Source organism: Tauraco erythrolophus, chromosome 6, assembly GCF_009769465.1.
Source record: "Tauraco erythrolophus isolate bTauEry1 chromosome 6, bTauEry1.pri, whole genome shotgun sequence".
In the NCBI taxonomy this organism is placed as follows: Eukaryota; Metazoa; Chordata; class Aves; order Musophagiformes; family Musophagidae; genus Tauraco; species Tauraco erythrolophus.
In genome coordinates, this window is record NC_141470.1 from 70,854,831 (window position 1) to 70,876,630 (window position 21,800).

General features: G+C 48.7%; 1 protein-coding gene across 3 annotated transcripts in view; it reads left to right on the forward strand.

Moving 5' to 3' along the window:
- The window catches only part of NIN (ninein), a 56,111-nt gene that overhangs the window by 15,383 nt on the left and 18,928 nt on the right, over positions 1–21,800 (forward strand). For 2 of the 3 annotated variants that reach the window (XM_086613145.1, XM_086613147.1), the window contains exons 4-16: positions 4,150–4,189; positions 5,778–5,968; positions 7,368–7,514; positions 8,380–8,547; positions 10,033–10,169; positions 11,973–12,113; positions 12,259–12,433; positions 13,198–13,308; positions 14,223–14,312; positions 15,475–15,628; positions 15,946–16,067; positions 17,448–17,974; positions 18,684–20,741. In XM_086613145.1, coding sequence (XP_086469271.1) covers positions 4,150–4,189; positions 5,778–5,968; positions 7,368–7,514; positions 8,380–8,547; positions 10,033–10,169; positions 11,973–12,113; positions 12,259–12,433; positions 13,198–13,308; positions 14,223–14,312; positions 15,475–15,628; positions 15,946–16,067; positions 17,448–17,974; positions 18,684–20,741 — 4,061 coding nt within the window. The remainder of the gene's footprint in view (positions 1–4,149; positions 4,190–5,777; positions 5,969–7,367; positions 7,515–8,379; positions 8,548–10,032; positions 10,170–11,972; positions 12,114–12,258; positions 12,434–13,197; positions 13,309–14,222; positions 14,313–15,474; positions 15,629–15,945; positions 16,068–17,447; positions 17,975–18,683; positions 20,742–21,800) is intronic. The other variant, XM_086613146.1, reaches the window with a different exon arrangement.

The following is a 21,800-nucleotide window of genomic DNA, read 5'->3' on the forward strand; positions in this document are numbered from 1 at the left end:
GCATTAAATTCTTGGAGCTCGGCACAACTAACAGCCTTTGCCCAGGCTTCTCCTGCCACGCATATAAACGCGCCGCTGCCCGCGCTCCGCGAGCCTGCCTCCAGCCCAGGGTGTTCCACTGGCCTGAGAACTGGGGCACTGTGGCTTAATTGGTGCTTTCTTTCACCCGATGCCAATTAAAAGGGCTCGGGCTCTGTCTGAGAGGCTTCCTTCCCCTTCTCGTCTCTGTAAACATGAGAGCAGAGGCTGGAGGGCTGGTCCGTGCATGGGATCGGCTGCCCGGAGAGGCTCTGCCACCTCCATCTCTGGTGGCTTTCCAGGTGCCACTGGACAAAGTCCTGAGCTGCCAGGTCTGAATCCAGTGTTGACCCTGCGGTAAGCAGAGGGTGGTGTAGGGATCCCGAGGTTTGCTCTGAGTTTGTCCCTATGGATGTTTCTCCAGGCTAATGGGGGATGAGGAACGAGTGGCTCCAGCAGCTTTATGGATGTGGTGCCTAATGGAGCTGCAGCCATGAAAGCACCTACAAATGCAATGTGAAAGTTTGGTGGTTGAAGCTGTGTGTCTCTGGCCCCAGCTGCCACCTGAACTTGTTTGTCCTAGACTCTTGATACAGGTGATGGGTCTTGTTGGGCTTTCAAGCCTGTGGCAGCTGAGAGCTGGCCAAGTGTGCCTGGGAAGTGCTGTGACCTTGCTTTCATTTCCCTTTTGCCTTGCGTTGCACCTGCTGATGGTCTATGCAATGGTGGTGGTGCAGGGTTGGGGTGGGGAGCAGGTTTGATGGCCCTAAGGTACCAACTCCGAGCTGGGGTAGGGCAGGAGCACCCTTTGGCTCATGGGTCCCCAGTAGCACACCCTTGGGCACGCAGCCAGTCTGAAGGCCATGTTGACTTCCAAACTCCAGCATAGGACATCTGTCATATCCTCAGCCCCAGCTGCTGGCTCTGCTCTGGGAAAGGTCCCTCCTACTTGAAGGTTGTAGAAACAGCTGTCACATCCCAGCTCTGTCCTTCAAGTGCCCACCAAAGCCACTCACTCCCTGGGCATCCGCGTGTTTGCTTTTGCATAGAATGGCTTCCAGCATGGCACGGCCAGTCAGAACAAAACCTTCTGGGAGGGTGAGGCTGAAATTCTGTCTTCAGGTCCTTGATGTACAAATGTGAGGGAGGCTCCTGAAGTGCAGCTCTGCTGTGAAGTCGGGATCTGCACGTACCAGCTCAGGACAGCACGCGTGGTTCCCCCAAAGGTGTACTTGTTGATGGGACTCTGGTGCTTTGGAGCTGAAGGCAACTGGCAAAGTGGGTTGTGGAGATTTGCCGTCTTTCAGGGGGTCTCTGCTCCAGCTGCTCAGACCAGGGAGCTGGTCTCTGGGCGAGCACGTGGGGAGAGGAAAAGTGGGAGCCGTCAGCGTCGGTGCGAAGGCTCACCTTGCCGCGTGCGAGGCAGAGCGGGCTCAGCGTGCGCTCCTGATCGTCATCTTAATTAGCGATATGTTCTGGTGGAGAACAAAGGTCTGTCTCACTGAAGCAGATGGCGGGGAGGGGGGGAGAGGTTGCTGCCTTATTATGGGGAGAGGCCACGGCGAGCGAACGGCACCGGCCGCAGATGCTCGGCCGGCGAGCATTGAAAGCTGCGGCCATCTGCTCCGCAGCGCGCCCGAGCGCGCGCCCGCCCAAAGAATAACGCATTCCTGGGATCGCCGCTCCGGCGCGCGGATGCGTGTGACCCACATCCAGCTGTAGCACTGTCGGGGCCAGGGAAACAATGCCATGCCTGACATCGGGATGTGCCGGGCCCCCCTTTGTCCTCCCGCCGGTGGTGGCCGACCCCAAGCCCCCGCTGCACAAAAGGACCCCCCTCGTTTTCCGCAGCAGGGACCAGGCACGGGGAGGGAGGTCACCCAAGCTCCCCAGGGGTGGTGGCAGTGGGCTACCCCCCGGCTGCATTCCATCTCTTCAAGTTGTTGGTGTTTATGGAGTGACTGCGTGCTGTGGTTTGGGCTTCTTGGTTTTGAGACGAGTCCTGGAAGTGAAAGGTTCTGGTGCTAAATGCTTTAGATCTGGTTCTATATAAAAATATATATGTTGCTTGTGCAAAAAGACTTGGGTGCAGCAGCAGAACCCCCCTTTTGAGCATCACTGCCTGGTTCCCCCTTGGTTCCCCTCAACCCCAAGGCCAAGGATGAGTGGCTGCAGGGTGGTGGCTCCATCTGGCACCCAAACATGCCTTCTCCCAGCATGAAGTTGGCTGTCGCATACGTACAGGCATTTATGGGCTGGGATGGTGTCGGCTCGTGCATTTTTTTGGGAACACAGGCTGTTTTCTGCCTTTGCATTTGGCATCTTGACAGTACCTGTTGCCTCAGCTCCTGCTTTGTGTGTGCTTGTCCTGATGGTTTATCAGGCAAAATCAGGAATCTGCCATGTTAACGCCTCGATGGTGGTGTTAGCAGGAGAGCACTTGTTTGGGCCAAAATCCGCAGCTTTCTAGTGTAGTATGATATATGTTATTGGCTTTGTCCAGAACATCTCGCAGAGCAGCAGATTCCAGTCCTGCCTGTCACCTCCTGCCTCTGCCAGGCTCATTTCTGCCTGGGAAAGCAAAGGTTAACCCCACTCTGCCCACTTCTTGCCCTGTGACTGGCCCCAGAAGCAGAGGGCTACCTGGAGATGCTGCAGCAGCATCGAATGGCCCTCGTATGGTCCAGCAGATGGAACAGAACGGGAGGAAGCAGGAAAGCTAAAAAAAAAACCCTCTGGTGACCTAATCCAGTTTCCATGGTAACATTGTAGATTAATGGCTTTTAGCAGTAATCTGAATGAGATGTATTGAACTTTTTGTATGATGATTTAGAGGCTTTTTATGTCCTGGCTGACTTTGACTTCAAATCCATCAGTCACGTGCGTGCGGAAGTATCCGCTGGTAACGGTGGAGGAGTAACATCTGCTGCTGCTGTTGCTAAACCAGAATTTAATATCGCTGAGCATCGCGTGTGAGTAAATACCCTTGGCTGGTACAAGGGTGGTAGAGACAAGACAACATGTAGTACATGGGGAAATCATTTGAGACAACATACTTCTGCCCTGCTCCTGGTGCTGCCTGAGCTGATGGCTTGAGACCAGCAAAGAATATGTTTTTTTTCCTCTAGCTTAGTAGAGAGCTTGTTGGCAGCTCTGTGTCCTGACCCAGAGCTGTGGCTAGCAGTGTTTTGGAGTGGGCTCAGCTGAGTGTGGGCTGCTGGCCCTCAGCTCTGCAGGTGCCCCTTGTCAAAAGGGAAAGCATAAAGCAAGCCAAAGCTTCGTTTCCCAGATCGCACGTGCTCTGGAAGCAGATGTCCCAATCACACTTGTGGGTTCATTGCAGCTTAATTTCACCCAGGCTCTGCAGTTGACATGGGTGATGTGCAATTGCCTGCAGAGTGAAGCAGGGACACAATGTGGTGTTGTGCCGCGCGGGTTTCTGCCAAGGGCTACTCGTGATGGGGATGCTCATGGCTCCAAGGGTGCTGTGCTCGTGTCCTGGCTTGCAGGCTGGCTGCATACGAGAGCCACGTGGGCAGCAGGTAGCTGTTCTGCAATGGGAAAATTGGGTTATCCATTCCTTCCAGCACCCTGACTTGGGTGGTACCTACATGCAGCTCGTGATCTGGAGGTGTCCAAGGCCAGGCTGGATGAGGCTTTGAGTAACTTGGTGTAGTGGAAGGTGTCCATGCCCATGGCAGGGGGGTTGGAAATAGATGATCTTGAAGGTCCCTTCCAATCCAAACCATTCTATGATTCCCTGAATCTGTATCATCTCAGCCATTGACACCTCCAAGACAAGCAGCATGGCTTGCTTGGAGGGCAAATCTCTCCCTCCCTCCCCATCAACCTGCCAGACTCTGATCTGCCTCCTCTCATGGGTCATTTATGGGGCTTCAGGCATCTTTTGCTGCAGCTGTGGCTTATCCCCACTGAAGCACCTCGCCTGCCAGAAATGGGCAGCATCAAAGAGCTGTGGATTGCCAGCCCAGCCTGCGGGGAACTGGGAGATGAAAGCCTGGCAGCATTGCTGGAGCTGTGTAGCTTGTTTGATGCTGATCACAGAGTCTCTTTCATACTGGCGATGTCTTGCAATAGTAATAACTCAGGAACCTTTTGTTTTCTCCCCAGCACTGGAAGACGCGAGACAGCGAGGAGTACGAGGCCGAGGGTAAGAGCAAACAGCAGCACTTGTATGGGCTCGTTCCTTTTTCAGCTTTGGAGATGAAGCGGAGGAGCGCACTAAGATGGTCTCAGGGCAACTGGGTGCACGGAGCAGTCCCAGTCTGGTGTGGTGCAGAGCTCAGCAAGGCGTGCATAGGGCAAACAAGCCCCAAGCTGGGAACAAAAGCTGAAGTGGGGCTCCTTGGAGGGCACAGTATTGTGCCTTACCCTCTTTTCTGCCCTCTTTTCTCCCTCTTGCCCAGTGCAGAGGTGGCCCTGCTGCTGCTGCTCCCAGTCTCCCTGGCTGCAGCACCCCTAAAGCAGTGTCCAGGGCTGGTCCTTGTCCCCTGGGGGCTGCTGGCTGGAGTGGAGCACGGTAAGCACCAGATGTCAGCATGGACCAGTCGTTAAGTGTTTCCTAATTGTCCTGTAAGGGAGAGCGGGGTGACCTCGGGGGTGTGGAGAGGCTCCCTGTCCCACCTCGCTCCATCCTGCACGGATACAACTCACGCAGCATGAGGACAGTGGTGGGACGCATCCTGCTTTGCTGTGAGATGTGGCGAAAGATGCTGGTTCAGGCAGGGATGCTCGAAAGGGAGACCCGCAGCATCAGCCGGCGGTGTCACAGCGAGCTCCTCCGGGCTACTGTTCCTGTTGCTGGGCTGGTGGCCTTTGGCACTGGCCCCAGCACAACCTGCCGCACACGATGGTGTGTTTATGACTATGCCACGCAACTTTTAATTGCTTCAACACCTCTTCTGTACTTCAGCTGCTCTCTAACCCCTACCCCATCCAAAGGGACCACATTTTTTTTCCCCAAAAGCTGCTTTTCCAGCCCTGGGATGAGGTGGTGAGTGCAAGGAGGTGGCCTTGCAGCTGAGCAAGCTCTGATGTTTTGTGTCTTGTGAGTGTTTCCAGCTGGGTGAGACTGCACCCCAGGCGTTTGCTGGAGGTAGAGGAGATGTGTTCAGCTGAAGGCTGTTGGGTTTTTTTTCTTCCCCTGAAAGGGTGTTTGGAGGTGCTTAGATCAAAATGTACACTACAATTTACATCCAGAGGGGATGGGTGTTTCCGGCAGCTCCACCTGGAGGGTGACATTTATAGAGACAGGCAACTCTGCAGTTCTCAACCTACTCAGGGTATATATGGGTATGTGACTTGCTCAGTCCTCTCCCTTGATCCCATAACTGCCCAGGGCTTCTTTCTCCATCCGTGCCAGTAGCTGAGGTGGCAGGGCTGTGCTTCCCTGGGCCACCAGCCCACATTGGCCATTGGACTCGTCTGCATCCCTGGAGATCCTCCTGGCTGTGGTCCTGGCTGCAGCTCACCCTGCACCTAGGTGTGGGGTTCCCTCACGGTGGTGGCACATGTGAGTTGAACACTGAGCAGGATCTCCTGGCAGTGTCTGTTGGTCATGCTGGTGCCAGTAGCTGTACCCCAGAATGACCAGTGAGCTTTGTGCAGGACAAGGTAATGCAAATAGTCCTGTGGGGTCTGCAGCGAGTCCTTTGTGATATGCAGAACCCCCAGACCTTCTGGTGGCCACTCGTGTGCAGTGGATGGGCAGAAACCAGAGCAGTTTCCCCTGTTTCCAGGGCAGCTGCGCTTCTGGAACCCAGACGACTTGAACGCTTCCCCTGGAGCATCACTGCCCACCCCAGACTGGATAGAGGAGAAACTGCAGGAGGTCTGCGAGCACCTTGGCATCACCAGGGATGGCCACCTGAACCGGAAAAAGCTCATCTCCATTTGCGAGCAGTATGGGCTCCAAACAGCAGCCGGGGAGGTGAGTGGCCACGTATGGACCCACCGCAAGTCTAAAGCACAAGTGTTGGTTAACAGGTCATAGAATCACAGAATGGTTTGGGTTGGAAAGGACCTTAAAGATCATCTAGTTCCAACCCCCCTGCCATGGGCAGGGAAATCCTCCACTACACCAGGTTGCCCAAAGCCTCATCCAACCTGGCTTTGAACACCTCCAGGGATGGGGCAGCCACAACTTCTCTGGGCAACCTGTTCCACTGCCTCACCACCCTCAATGTAAAGAATTTCTTTCTTATATCTAACCTAAATCTGCCCTCTTTCAGTTTAAATCCTTTGCCCCTTGTCCTATCGCTACACACCCTTGTAAAAAGTCCCTCTCCAAAAGTCACTACTTGGAAAGCGGTTTTCACTCCAGCTGTGGCTTTCCAGCAAGTTTGTTGGTGTCAAACCATCAGACGTGGGAGGCTGCTCTAGAAGGCAGCTGCCAGCCTTACTGACGCTGTAGCGTGCGTGTCTTCTCATGCAATCCTAGAGTAAACTGGAATTTAAAAACATATCCTAGATTCCAAGCATGTCTCCTTAATCCCAGAAATCTTCCTAGACAGTAAATATGGGTTAAAATATTCATAGATGGTTGCTTTTGACTTTGAGAAGGCCTGCAGGCAGTTTCTGTCCTCCAGGAAGAGTCCACGAGAAAATTATTTCTTTAGCAAAGAAGTCTCTTGTCAATTTAGGATTTAGTTTTGTAAAAAAAATCAAATTGTTTTGCATCTAAAACAAGCATAGTTTGTAATTAATTCCTTCATAAAACCCGTTTCTGAGCAGGTATTCCTTTGCAGCATTTGCAACAAAATGTTTTCAGGATACCAAGGCAGAAAACGCAAAAGCAAAAATAAATTAAACTGCAGACAAAGAAATAGTGAGGGACTAGTCTTGACACCTCTGGTCCTAATAAGGTTGGTCTTGCTTTTCAGAAAGCAGACAGCCCTGCAGCATAAACCAGATTCGTTAGAACCTCGCAGTGTCTTCCTACATCTCTTTGCCTGGTTGCTCCGCAAGCTGCCGGGCCCTTGGCATCTGTCCCACCACCTCGCACTGAATTCCTGAGGTCACCCCATCTCGAGAGCAGAATGAAACCAGGGCTTTTCAAGCTGCCTCACAACGTGGAGGCTTCAAGATGACCAGGAGCTTACATGCTTTTACAGGCAGGGTTTCTGTAGTGTATGTGGCTTGGCCATCCCCTATAGGAATGTTGCTGTGCGGTGTTAGGCTGATGTGGTGTACTGGAGAACTCTTCTGCTTTGCTCTTTTATTTTTTTTTTTGTAAAGCCTTGGGAATAGGATGTTTTCTGCTGTGCCAAATGGTTACTGCAGTGTTTTTGGCACCAGCAGGTGTGATTTCTGTTCCCTGTTGCTTGCAGGTGCTCGAAGAGGTGCTCCATAACCTGGACCAAGACGGCACCATGAGCATAGAGGACTTCTTCTATGGCTTGTTTAGAAATGGAAAGTCACTGACACCCTCGGCGTCCACTCCGTACAGACAGCTGAAACGACACCTCTCCATGCAGGTGAGATATCCAGGTGGATCCTGGGGTAAAAGCAGGAGGAGGGAGAGAAGTCCTGGGCAAATTCTGCCTAGCCTGTCTCCTCCTCTTTCTCCACATTGACTCCATGGTGGGGTAGCGATGGAGATGGTGGCAGTGAGCTGCTGCTGCCCTGCTGGGGAGCAGAGCAGAGCTAGAGATGCTCCAGTGGGCACAGCGGCACTGTGGGCACAGCATCTCTGCTCCGAGTGAGAGGGATGGGGAGAAGCTGCTGCAGGTGTGGATGTGTCGGGGGATGTTGGGAATAATTGTGAGGGTGTTTTCTGCATAAAGGGGAGATGGCTCTCCTTTAAAGCAGTGTGGCTTGGAGATGGCTCCTGCAAGCTGTGAAGTGCAGTAAGTAAATGGGATGAACTGGATGGAGGGGAAGCAGTGGCTTGGGGTAGGCTGGAGACTGTGGGCAGGCAGGTCTGACATGTCTTTTTTTTTTTATTTGAGAGAGGGAGTTTGAAATCTACTGTCCATCTCTGCCTGGAAGCTGAGGGCTGTAGCAAAAGCACCTGGGCACGTGCTCCCTGCAGCCTCTTTAGGGGAGGTGACACTTGAAACTGGACAGTGGAAAACACTTTTGGAGTGTTGAGGACGGCTCTGAAACTGCTCTTCCTCGGATTTATTTTAAATCCAAAGTGCCTGGCTGCGCTGTGGTGCCACGAGGTCAGCCGCGGCGCTCCTGCCGGCTATTTGCTTGGCAGGGAGGAAAAGCAGCCCTTAATCCTTAATCTCCGGAGTCCTGTTAGCAAAATGACATTTATAAGCTGTTCTGGTCACGGGGCAGCCAGATGCCCAGCTCTGCCCATGCCCTGTCGCACCCTCTCCCCTCTCCCGACAGTCCTTCGATGAGAGCGGGAGGCGCACGACCACCCCCTCGGCCATGCCCAGCACCGTTGGCTTCTGCCTCTTCTCCAGCCTGGACGATGGGCTGGGCTACGGCTGCGTGGAGGGTGTCCTCGACTGCTGGCACCAGGAGGGCATAGAGAACAGCCAGGAGATCCTGAAGGTAACCAGCACCTCCATCTCCCCCCTCTTATTACCTTTTTTTTCCCCTTTCAGTGCAGGATGCTGGACTGTAGCTGGATTGGTTTTATTTTGCTTCCCCCTTTTCCAATTCCCAGTGCCAGCGACAAGAGTCTAACTGTTCTGGGAAAGTTCCAATATTTTTCTTTATTGAAGTGATGGTGCACCCTGGAGAGCTAGAAGTTAATGCTAAAAACGTAACGTGACTTCCAGCTTGGCTTGAAGAGGTCACCTGTATTTGTAGGAAGCAATGTAATTCCGTTATCTCACCCGCAAACCTTTTAGCACTGGGATGACCTGAATTCTTGCTTGCGCTGAGGTGGAGGACAGCACTTGAAACCCTGCCCAGTAATTAGTGTTTTATTAGGCAGAGTAAAAGGTTAATGGGGGTTGCACATCAGATACCTGAAGTAAACGCCGTCCCTGCCTGTCTCATTAGAAGCCGTGGATGGGAAAAGGTAATTCCACTTGTCTGTTCCGAGACCACGGCTGGGTTCCCAGCAGCGATGACGGCGGGTTTCTCTTGGCATTTAATGGCTGTGTGGGTATTGAACACCCAGGCTGTAATTAACTCTGCCGTTGCTCAGGCTTTAAAACTCGCTTGTAGCCTGGGCTCCTGCGGGCTGGTTGGATAACGCGGTGTTGTTTTCACGGGACTTGTGTGGTGCACCTTCACCTTCTCTTCTGCTCGTTGCTTTCTGCTGGTAGCTTGCTTTGTTACCGGTGTCACTGGGCTGGTTTCTCCACCGTTTGCAGTGTTTCAGCCCCACCACTACTCCGTCTGCGCTCTGCTTTGTGCTCCCGCAGAGCTGGGTTGAAAGAAAAGGGTATATAGTGATAGGACAAGGGGTGATGGCTTTAAACTGCAAGAGGGGAGATTTAGATTGGATATAAGGAAGAAATTTTTTACAATGAGAGTGGTGAGGCACTGGAACAGGTTGCCCAGAGAAGTTGTGGTTGCCCCATCCCTGGAAGTGTTCCAGGCCAGGTTGGATGAGGCTTTGGGCAACCTGGTGTAGCGGAGGGTGTCCCTGCCCATGGCAGGGGGGTTGGAACTGGATGATCTTTGAGGGCCCTTCCAACCCAAACCATTCTAGGATTCTATGAAATTACAAGCAGTGGCTGATGATAACTCACTTTCTAAGAGGTGGGATCCTTGATATCAAATACTTCCTACAAGATCCTCTAGAGAATTAGTACTTTTAATCAGACATAGGCTTAATTTCCTGTTGGTCTTGCAGCACAACCAGGACACTTTCCATCTCCACAGCTGGCAGCAGCTCTCGAACCTAGGAAGGTAGCAGAGACGTCTGGTTTATTGCCCCAAAGGCATTTGTGACAGATTAATCAGCGAGCAAAGATCTTTCCTGAGCCTCCTCATTTTATTCTATCACTCCTCGTACAAATGTCTCCAGGCTCCCGCAGGGCAGGAAGGCTCATTCTGCTCTAACGATGTGTTGTTTCGCAGGCTTTGGATTTCAGCTTGGATGAGAAGGTGAACTTGACAGAGCTGACGCTGGCGCTGGAAAACGAGCTTTTAATAACCAAGAATGGGGTCCACCAGGCAGCCCTGGCGAGTTTCAAAACAGAGATCAGGCACTTGCTGTAAGTCACCAGGGTCGCCGGCTCTGACGCTTCCTCACTGCCCTCTCCCTTTTGCCAAGCGGGAGCTTAAGTAGCAGCTGATTAACGGTGGTTGGTAGCGCATCCCCGAGGGGCATCGACGTGGCACTGCTGTTTCGCTGGAAGGCTGGGTTCTCTGTTAGCTTGGTCAGAAACTTCCAACTCTCTTGTTTTGCATGGGTAAAACACTCAAAGCCAAGTATTGCAGAAAAATATATTTTAAAAAATATATATATTTTAAAAAATCAAAGCATCAGGCTACTCCCAGCCCTGCTCTGCAGTCTGGAAATGGTGACTGCAATCCACAGTGGTCATTGATGGGCAAGGAATGCAAAACTTAAGACAGAGGCTGGTGCAATTTGATAAGCAGTACTTTTAATCCTAGCTGATTTCTCACAGCAGCGTTACGTAGGGTTTGCTATGTGATTGAGATGTGGGTGAGGTACAAAACCACTGTGCACCCTCACATTTTTCATTTGAAAGTCAAGACGGTTTGACTTTGAGCTTGGCTTGCTGTGCAGCCTTCTCTGTTGGGAGGGTAGGAGATGGGAAACATTTCCATGTATATATATATGCTCAAATAGTTCTTCCTGCCCACCAATGGATCATCTTGTCCACGCCACTTCGGAGACTCCCGCTCTAAGCATTGCACCCTCATCTTTGCACTGGTTCATTTCCATTGTGTAACTGTCACATCCATCTGCCTTGTGCACAAACTCTAGTTATTAGCCAGGTCTGGATCATGCTGTCTATGGAGCGGGTCCAGAGGAGGCCACAAAGATGATCCGAGGGCGGGAGCACCTCTCCTGTGAGGACAGGCTGAGAGTGTTGGGGGCTGTTCAGCCTGGAGAAGAGAAGGCTCCAGGGAGACCTTCCAGCACCTAAAGGGGCTACCAGAAAGCTGGAGAGGGACTTTTTACAAGGGTGTGTAGTGACAGGACAAGGGGTGATGGCTTGAAACTGAAAGAGGGCAGATTAATATAAGATCTAAGGAAGAAATTTCTTACACAGAGGGTGGTGAGGCACTGGCACAGGTTGCCCAGAGAAGTTGTGGCTGCCCCATCCCTGGAAGTGTTCAAGGCCAGATTGGATGAGGCTTTGAGCCACGTGGTGTAGTGGAGCGTGTCCCTGCCCATGGCAGGGGGTTGGAACTAGATGATCCAAGGCCCTTTCCAACCCAAACCATTCTAGGATTCTATGAATAGCTTAGGTATTTATCAGCCTATGCATCCACCTCTGTGCAATACTGTAGATTACTTTTGCTGGTCAGTAAGACCTTGTGTGTCCTGTCACCTATTGGCTTATCACTCATGTTTGCAAGCTGCCCGTTGCACTTGCATGGCTACAAGATGAGGCTTCCCATGGTTTGCCTCTACGTGTCTAAATACTTTTCTACGTTCACTCAGCAGAGAGATTTGTTACCAAGTTCCCATCAAGAACGCTGCTCAATGTGGCAGATCTTACAAACTTGTGATCAAACCCAGATTGGATGTAATGTAAGGATGAAGTGGTGAAGGTAATAAAATGATGAGAGCAAGTAAAAGGGGCAGAAAATGGCCTGGCAGAATGGCATAGTGCTGCAATTCGGGGGGGCTAGACCACAGCTGAGTTGATGCTTTGAGGTCTTGGGACCTGTGTGTGCAAATTCATATCTAGTGACTTAATGCAGCTGATGATAGAAGACCCTTGGAGAGCTTTCCGAGCTGTTTTTCTCCAACAAGCCTCTTGCATGTAGCTTCTCTGGGGGAGCTGGGAGGGGTGACCTAATCCAGTGGTTTACCCTAGGGAGCGGGTTGACCAAGTGGCCAGAGAGAAAGAGAAGCTGCGGTCAGACTTGGAAAAAGCCGAAAAGCTGAAATCCCTGATGGCGTCCGAAGTGGACGACCACCACGCCGCGATCGAGCGCCGGAACGAGTACAACCTCAGGTGCGGTGTCCCGGGTCACCCCTCCCCTCCTCTGGGGTCACTGCCACGGCATTGCAGGGGCTCGGTGACGGTGACCAAACTTCACTCGCAGCGGTATCTGCTGGCTGCTTCTTACGAGCTCTTCTTCCTTCCGATGCCTTCATAGGAAGCTGGATGAGGAATACAAGGAGCGAATTGCAGCTTTAAAGAACGAGCTGCGGAGAGAGCGGGAGCAAATCCTGCAGCAGGCTAATAAACAGCGGCTGGAACTGGAGCAGGAGATAGAAAAGCTGAAAACTGATGAGAACTACATCCGGGACCGCCTGGCCCTTTCCCTGAAGGTAACAGGGACTAAAACGCAGCCGGTGTTTTCCCCTAAAAGACAAGGATGTGACGTAGTCCTTGTTGAGAGGATGTGTTGCAGTACGTGTTGGGTTAGTTGAAATTCATTCCAGCAGCAAGATAGAAGCGTGTCGGTGAGAATTGGGGTTTTTTTGGGTCACCTCGATAGGTTACTCCTTGGATTCATGAGGCTGCAGTTCAAATCTCTGCTGCCATCAAGTGCAGAGTGTGTGCATGTGTTTGGCTGTCGGATGGGCTGTCTGCCTTGCCGGCTGTTTGGCTGTCCAGCCAGGAGATAAGAAGTCTTGATGAAGCTTAAAATATTGCTTGAAGAAACCCCAAAACCTCTAAAGCAAGTTTGTTGTTATTCCTTTGGATAAACTACCTGCTGTCTAATGCAATTGATATCCTTCAGCCATGACCCCACAGGTTCACATCCTTTTCCAACGTTTTTTTAGAAAACACTTAAGTCACAGTTTTTTTCTGAATCTGACAGCAGCATAACTGTGTAATTTAATTTTTTTCTAAACTGAGCAAAAGTTAATGCTAATCTTACAAACAACATCAAAAGTTGCTGTCTTGCCATGGCAAGAGGGGTTTTACGTGCAGGGGTAACAAATCCCCAATTCCTACCTTTGGCTGAAACTTGTAGCAAAGTTGTGCTGTGACTTGACTGGGAGATTACTTTTTTCCAATGAGTTACCACGTGCTAATGTTTTCCTTCAAATTCTGAGGTTGTCGGGGGGGGATTTGTTTGGTCCAGGAAAACAGCCGCCTGGAAAGCGAGCTATTGGAAACGGGAGAAAAGCTGGCTGAGTATGAAAGTTTGGCAAGCAAACTGCAGAGGAACTTGGAAAACGTCTTGGCTGAGAAGGTAAACCCTCTTCCCAGTATGTGTCCGGAATTAAATAGCTTTTCATTTTCTACACTCAAGCTGCCAATTTATCTCAGCCAGAGGCTCTTGAGGTCCCTATCCAGATGTGACCAAGGCACAGCCTTCCTGGTTGACATGGACTGCCTGACTGACTTCCAGTGGTGGAAATTAAGGATACTCCACCTTAGCTGTAGTTTTATACTAATTAACAGCAGGGAACCTTAGCATGAAGCCATCATCCTGCAAATCTGCAGGGATTTTTTTTTTTCCCCCAGCACATAGTTTTGGATAGATCCAACATGCACATCCTTTTGAGGGGAGATGATACACAAGGTGTTAACATGGCACCTCTGCTGAACTTAAGTGAAAATCAAGGTGAACAGCTGATTGTGGCTGTATGACAATAAACTCATCAGAATATCACCTTCTCCAAAGGCATTTCAGTGTGTGTGCATCTATAGACAAAGGCTCCATTTACTGGGATTCTCACCCAGCATCTGTCTTGCAGACTTCTTTAAAGCTGGGATTATTAATCAAAATGAGATGTGCACATGCTCAGCTAGAAAACTGTGGTCTGAAATCAAAGCTAGCATGACATCTATGGTGAGATACAGCTGGTGTTTGTTTGGGAGGTTGCTCGTTGTCCTCTACCAGCAGCGAAGTAGAGCTTCTGTATTTAAATAAATAATTAAAAATTAATAACAAATAATTAAAAATAATATAAATAAATAAAAATAACAAAAGTAATAAAAATAAATGGATAAATAAATAAAATATTACAAAGCTTTTGTATTTAAAATTAAAAAAAAAACAGAGGGGAGAGGGTACAGGCTGCAGGACTGCTTGGCATCAGGGCTGTGATGAGCAGGGCTGTTTGATGGAAGAGTAACTGGATCCCGTTCATGCCATTTCAGTTTGGTGACCTGGATCCCAGCAGTGCAGAGTTTTTCCTGCAGGAGGAGAGACTGGTGCAGATGAGAAGCGAGTACGAGCAGCAGTGCAGAGTAAGTGGAGCTCAGGGCTGGAGACCTGGCCACCCATCTGCCCGTGTTCACTGAGAATACCCTTACTGCAAACTGTGCACTAGTCGTTTTTTCATTTAGGAAATTTTTTTTTTGTCCTAATTCGAATTCAGAGTTGCAGGAGTTTACAGCAGAAATAAGAAATATCCGAGTTTTGCTGCTTTCCAAAACAGTAGTATTTTTTTTTAAATAAAACTGAAAATGTAAAGCTTATCGTCTCCTCCCCAAATCTTGTACAGCTGAAATAATTCAAGTGGGCCTGCAAGTATCTATTTACTTATCTACTTTCTGATGTCTGCTGTGGTTTACGAGCATTTGGATCATCTGTTCCGCTCCTTTTTGTTCAGGGAAGGACTGCCTTGGCACAAGGCTGCCTCATCGGAAACACCACGATAGCTCCCTTAGGAAGCTGCAGGTTAAAAGCAAAGATTTTTCTAGAAACGTTTGCTGAATTGATACTTCTTGACAATAAGTTGCTTGAATATGCAATTGATTTTATTTTTTTGAGTACTGTCAGATATGAATTGGTATTCAAGGTTCACTGTCTGGTTCACGCAACTGCAGAACTGTGTGTTTACGTGTTCAGGGGTTCATTTTCCTCAGTGAACACTGTTCATGGAGCTGAGCACGTGGCATTTGGCACAAATGCTCAGGATATTCTGCTGGCAAGTGGGCAGAAGTACCACATGGTAAATGCAGGAATGAGGATGTCTCTTTCCTAATTTGATCTTTTGCTTCAGATTTGATTTTTCAAGTAGATGGTGTTTGAGGAAGTATTTCTCGTCTACCTGAAAATGTTCCTAAGCTGCGTTTAGAAGAGGTAGTAGGAAGAAGAAATCAAGTGGCAGGTCCTGGAGCACAATATGCTTCAGAGGCAGAATATATCCAGGCTCTTAGTCTGAAGAAGCTGCTTCTATTTTAGTTAGAAACATATCTGTTACTTGCACAGGTTGGACCCTGGAGAAGGGCATTGTTTTGCTGATGGGAGGATGACTGTGGCACGATGGCAGGATTGTTGGGATTGTTGACAAGTCTTTACCTACTGTAATTCCCTCCTAAATGTCTCGTGGTAGGAGCGCGTTGATGTATGGATGCTCAGCTGCCTTGGCTGCTTTCACTCAGGCTTCTTTTCCCCCAATTTCAGGAGCTGCAGGACCAGATAGATGAGCTGCACTCGGAGCTGGAGGAGTACCGTGCCCAAGGCAAAGTGCTCAGGCCTTCCCTGAAAAATTCCCTGTCGGAAGAGTTCGACATTGATATGAAAAGTCATGGCAATAGTGGTATTGAGCCTGACCAAGGTAAAGCACACCTATATGACCAACTTCTGTGCTGTAGGTATTTTTGATAACGTCTTAGAGGCAATTACGTAAAAACTTTCCCAAACCTTCACAGTGAGACTCAAACACCACCTCTGTTTTGCTGTTTAACATAAAGTGGAATATGGCTGCCGTGCTATATTCAAAGCTGAAATGAATGTTTGCAGTTTCTTGTCTGTGTGTGGTGGGAATTTAAGCTGCAAGTAGCTGCCTAAACAAATTTAAATTGATGAAACAATTCTGTTAAGAATGGATCTCTTTGGGCTTCAAGAATATCTATATAATTACTCTTTTTAAAGGACTCGGTTCAGAAGACTGCAACCCATTAAATATGAGCATAGAGGCAGAAATGGCTATTGAACAAATGAAGGAGCAACATCACAGGGACCTACATCACCTCAAACAGGAGCTTGAGGACACAGTAAGCTATTTTAACTTAAAAGCAAAACTTCACAGCGTTTCCAGCTTCTTCATACAGGTTGAATGGTCTTGAAGAAGGACTTTTAACTCCTGATCAAATTACAACCTTTCTGTGAATCTGAGCCTCTACCTCCCCTGCTCCTTCTGCACGTTGCTGTGCATTGGAAAGGGCTGAACGAACGCTGCCGTAGATCCGCTCGCTGCCCACCGGCTAGAAAGACAGCAGTGTTGTGTTTCCTGTCCTGAAAGCCTGCTGCATCTGAATTAGCCACTTCATTCCTGCTGGCATGGGATAATTGTGGGTTAGAAGAGCTGCTGGCAGGAGGCTGCGTTGCTAAAAGCTGTTCTTGTTCAGTCTGGTGGCGTTGGAATGCGATCTGCGCTGCGGGAGTATGGAAACTCTGCTGTTATGATACCTGTGTTACTGAGAACGTGCGGTCAGCTCCCTGTTTCCTGGGTGTCCACCTGCAGATTAATCTTGCCACACGTGCAGAAATACCTCCATTGGCTCTATGTGGAGACAGCCTGGGTCTGGATGGGCTTGTGAGGCTGGGGCAGCTCTGCTCCAGTGCCTACCTGTGATGCTAGGGTGAGCTGGCACAGCTCTGGGCACAGCACCTACTGCCAGCCTGTGCCAGCATCCGTGTCAGGGTCACAGTGTGTTCCCAAGCAAGTATGACCTACCTTGCTCTGCAGGTGAGGTGCACTGGTGGAGAGATAGCCAGGCTTGTTCTGCAGGAGTCAGTTCAGCACCAGAAATCAGGGTCCCATCAGGCTTCCACTGCGTCCATCAGACCAGTGCCCACCTCCACCAGTGTCCAATATTATATAATAATTATTATATAACTATAATCTATTAATTTCCTGTACAGCATAACATAAGTACACTGAACCTGTGTTGTGTCAAAGCTGGGATGCGAGTAAGAAAAGGAGACTGATAAAATATTACCACCAAATCATTACTTTTCCTTAAGGGTTTGTCTTATGTCAGTTGTGGGGTTTTTTTAACAATAAAAAAATTTAAAAATTCTCATCTGTCTCTTACTTTTTCAAAACCTTCCTCAAATAGTCAGTGAAATAGTCCTCTTGCTGTGTGTAAAACTGGCTTAGGACTTAAAAGTCATTAGTGGCTTCTCCTTTCACAAATTCACTTAATGGAAAAGCATGAATTTCACGGCTTCTATGTAATAATCGTCTTCATCCCAGTAAGAAATTAAGCTGAGCACTTTAGCATTCTTTGCAGGGGAAATCAATATAGGATGCTACTGTGTAAATCAAAACATTCTGTAGAATACATGGAAATACATAATACAGAAATGTAGGAGAAAATCTCTGTAGAACATTATGTAGAAACCAAACCAATCTGTTTTCCTTTTTGTAGGTGAGCCATTACAAAAATCAGCTAGATGAGACAAAAACCCACTGTGAGAAAGAGCAAGAGGATATGAGGAAGAAGTACACTGAAGAGATGCATGTCATGGAAAAGCAAATAACTGGCCTTAAAAAGCAAATTGCAGAACTGCAAGGAGAGGCAGCAGCGCTCAGAGAACAGCAGGAAAAGCTTGACTGTAAATATAATGACGAGAAAAACAAATTACAAATGAGTTTCGATGAGGAAAAAGCCAGTCTGCAAGAACTATTGAGGCAAGAGCATGAAGAAGACCTTAGAGCCAGGTTGGAGCAGGTAAACGAGAAGTTTAGTCAAGAACGGGAAGAACTGATTCAAAATGGTGTCTGGGTGGAAGAAAAGATGAGAGTTTTAGTGCAGACGCTGCAGGAAGAGAAGGGAGAGCTGGAACGTGGCTTTCATGAGCAGCTGAAAAGGATGGCAGAGGTGCATGCTCTGGAGAAGGAAGAGCTCCAACAAGAGCTGCTGAGGAAGCACGAGCAGGACCTGGAGGAGGAAAGGTGAGTGTCACCGCTGGTGGGCACGGTGGTGGTGTGACCAAGGTGACTCCCAATGCTTAACTCAAGTGCACTGACTGTACAGCGCTGTACCTGGCTTATTCCAGAACACTGGGCTGCTCTCCAGGGGCTTTTTCTTCCCACCTTTCTTAAGCAGATGTTTATATATTGATTTTTAGTTCACCCAGGGGCGACAACAGTGTTAAAGCATAACCAGAGGTGGTTAATTTGAGCTCTGTTCAGGATCCCTGTGCTTTTACAAATCCCTGCTTTGTACTTTTAAAGCATGTGGGTTTTCAGAGTTCTCCTTTCTGAAGAAGTAAAGGGGTGGCTGGTAAATGCGTTTAGCCAAGATCGAGTGTCAAAAAAAACCTGGAACTCTCCTGGGGTGACAGGGAGAGATGGGATAAGAACGTCTGCTCCCACAAATCTGATGGCGAGTATAGGAGGGCATATATTGTACATGAAACTTTTTCTGAGGACGTTTAATGAGTTATGCTTTTCCAAGGCAATTAGATTTTTACTTTTGAAGCTTCAACAAATTGCCTCAAACTTTACTTTTGGCTCTCAGAAACACCTGTCAAACAGTACATCATCTAAAACTCGGTGAAAAAGTAATTTTTCAGCTTGTTTTGTTCAGCCTAAAAAGCCATTTGAATCTCTTTCTGAGTTAGCCCAGAGTTTAGTAATATGTTATGTTAACCATGTTTAGGAAAAAATTGGAAAGTGACTATAACAGAAGAGCATCTAATGCAGAAACTCAGTTTTCTGTCGACACACAAATGCTTGTGAATAAATACGAAGAAAAGATCCAAACTCTGGAAGGACGTTACCAGCGAGAGTTGCATGAACTTGCAGAACAGCAGAGAGAGGAGAAATCTCAGTGGGAGTTTGAAAAGGATGAAATTGCTCAGGAGGTTGCTGAAGCTCGTGAGCAACTGAAGGAAAGTCTGGCAAATGAAAAGGCCGTTTCTTCTGCTCTGACCCAGGAGAAAGATCTCCTGGAGAAAATCTTCAAGGAAGAAGTGAACCAGCTTGTGTGCGAGAGAGAGCAGCTTGAGAAGGAGCTGCGAGACCTGAGGAACGCTGCTGAGAAGCAAGAGAAAAAGCTGAACGATAAAATAACACAACTCCAAAATGACCACGAGAAAGAGCTAAAGAACAAAGAAGAGCGTATATCCGTGGTGGAGGAAAATGGGAAGCTGGTTAAGCAAAAGCTGGAGAGGCTTGACAGTGAATATAAGCAAGAGAAAGACCACCTCAATTCCAAACTTCTTGCTTTGGAGAGTTTGAACAAAGATATTTGTGTAAGAGCAGAAACAGAGAAGGCCGAGATGAGTTTGGAAATCTCAAACCTTCAAGGGAAAATACAGAAACTACAGTGGGAGACCCATAGTTTTTCTGCAGTACAAAATCATTATAGGCTCCTGGAAAATGAGTATGCGAAAGCAAAGAGCAAAATTGCTGCTCTCTCTGGTGTGGCACCTCTGGGAGATGATGCAGATGTCCTCTTAAATCTGCAGAAGGTGCACGAGCAAGCTGTGAAGGAGAACGTCAGGATGGCTGCTGAGATCGTCAGGCTGCAGCACCGGCTGCGAGCTGTGGAGCGGGAGCCTGCGCCACCTCCCAGCTCCAGCTGCTCCCACTCCGGCTCCGAACGATCTCACCTGCCAGATGAAACAGATCCCATTTTCGAAGGGTCGCCCAGCGACTGTAAAGATGCAGACAAGGAATTGGATTCAAATGTCCTTCAGCTTTTGGAGGCTGATACGACAGACCTGGAGGAAATGACTGAGATGGACTCAGATTTGGAGGAAGCAGATGTTGAAGCCAGAGCAGGTGGCCACGCACTCAAGGTGCAGCTGTGCCAGAGGCGAGGAGGTAAAGCAGCACTGGAAGCTGATGGCCATCAGGATTGTGACAAGAATCAAGAGCTGCTTTCTCAGGTGCCCCTGCTGCAAAAAAAGAGAGATCTCGAGAAAACTCTTGAGAATATTCCCAGACCAAAACCACTACGTGATGATGTTAAACAGCAGAAGGTTCATCTGCTAAATCACAGAACAGCTCCCCAAAATAAAGGGTTTATTTCTGACACTTTGAAGATGCAGGTTGAGCTTGAGAGGGCTGAGGAACTGAGTGAAGCCTCTCTCCAGCAGCGTGATCATGCTCCTGGGTCAACAAACAGTGACCTGAAGAGTGTCATAGCTCAGCTTTGGAAAAGGGTGGAAGAGTTAGAAGGTAGATCAATAGCACAGGCTGAACTTCTGTTACTGCAAGAAGAAATTCAGGTAGAAAATGAGGATCTGAAATCTGAAATGATCAAGTTAGTTGAAAAAAATAAAGTGCTAGAAGACAACCTCCGTAAGCTGAGAAGCCTTCAGTGCAAACTAGAAGAAAGTAAACTGGAAAGTGTTAAGCTCAGAGAGGAAAACACGCCGCTCCTCCAAAAAGTTAAAGAATTGGAAGATGTCCAAGAACAAGATCCACAAGACACACACAGTGACAAGTTAAGACTGCGATGCCAGCTTGGGAAGCTGGAAGAAGATTCAGGTCAGCAAGACAAGCATGCCCGAAGCGACAGCACGGTGAAGGAAGTGTCGTTGGAAAAGAGGGAGCTGCAAGAGCCCAGCAGGAAGCTGAAGGAGAAAGCTGCTGCTCTGGTTAACCCAAACAACGTGCGTGGCCACGAAGAGAGAGAGGAGAGGAACACGGCGACGCACGGCTTGCAGAGCACGTGCGCCGAGCTGCAGCACAAAGTTGATCTTTTGAGGTAACGTAAACTTGCCAAATTTTGTGGGAAACGTGCCGGCCCTGCCGGTAGTCACACGTGCTGCTTTAGAAACTAACCCCGCGTCCCCGCTCGTCGCCACGCGGCCACCCGCCCGCTCTGCGGCTGCGGCATTAACCGCTGTAGTTTAACTTGGGTTAGGAAAACGGTGCCTTGGACTCTAATAACTACTAGCAAACGGGCTGATTAATCATGGATAACGACGGTTGGAATAGGCGTGTGTGACTTAACTCCTCTCTGGCTCTGCCCTAACACGAACGGGCACGCAGAAGCGACCTGCCAGCTGTGCCGTCTGTGGATGTAGTCGCCCGCGCAGTGGGTGGCTTGTGGGACATCTGAAAGCCCCGTGGTTTTACATCCAAATTACTATGGTAACGCTTCCAGAATGCTTTTAGCTTTTACTAATATCACCTCTTCACTCGGTTTGTTCCCTCCAGTACTGTCTGCTAGTCGGAATGCTAAAAGTGCTTCTATTTTTCTCAATATTTAAGTTAATAGTAGAGAATTATGGTAACTTTTTTCCCCAGTGGGAGCAGTTATGCTCAGGTGTGTGACATGGTAAATACCATTATAACACAGAGAACATAATAGGTCACCTACTTGTTTTTAATTGCTGTATTTCAGCAAGGATTTTTTTTTTTTGGAGGCCATAAAGTGGCTACAAGCGGCTTAATTATTGTTCAGCACCAGCTTCCTGCAGGAAATTGTTCTTTCAGGTATTACACCAGGGCTGAGTTATTTCTCTACAGTCGCCTGAGGACAGGAAAAGGCACTTTCCAACACTGCTGTTCCCAGCATACAGGCCTTCAGAAACAGTTTGTTCTCCTAGCAGTCTGCACATTGTGGTGTTAAGCTGTTTAAAGTTGTTATTTAAGCTGTTTAAAGTTGTTATTTGTAACTTAAGGACTGAAAGGTATAGCACAATATCAATGTGAAACTTGTACTAGGTATCTTGGATTTTTTTAACTAGCTTTAGCTGTACAAAAACATGCACAAAAAGCCCCTTTTTCAGTGATCTGGGAAGCACTCTTACTACATGAA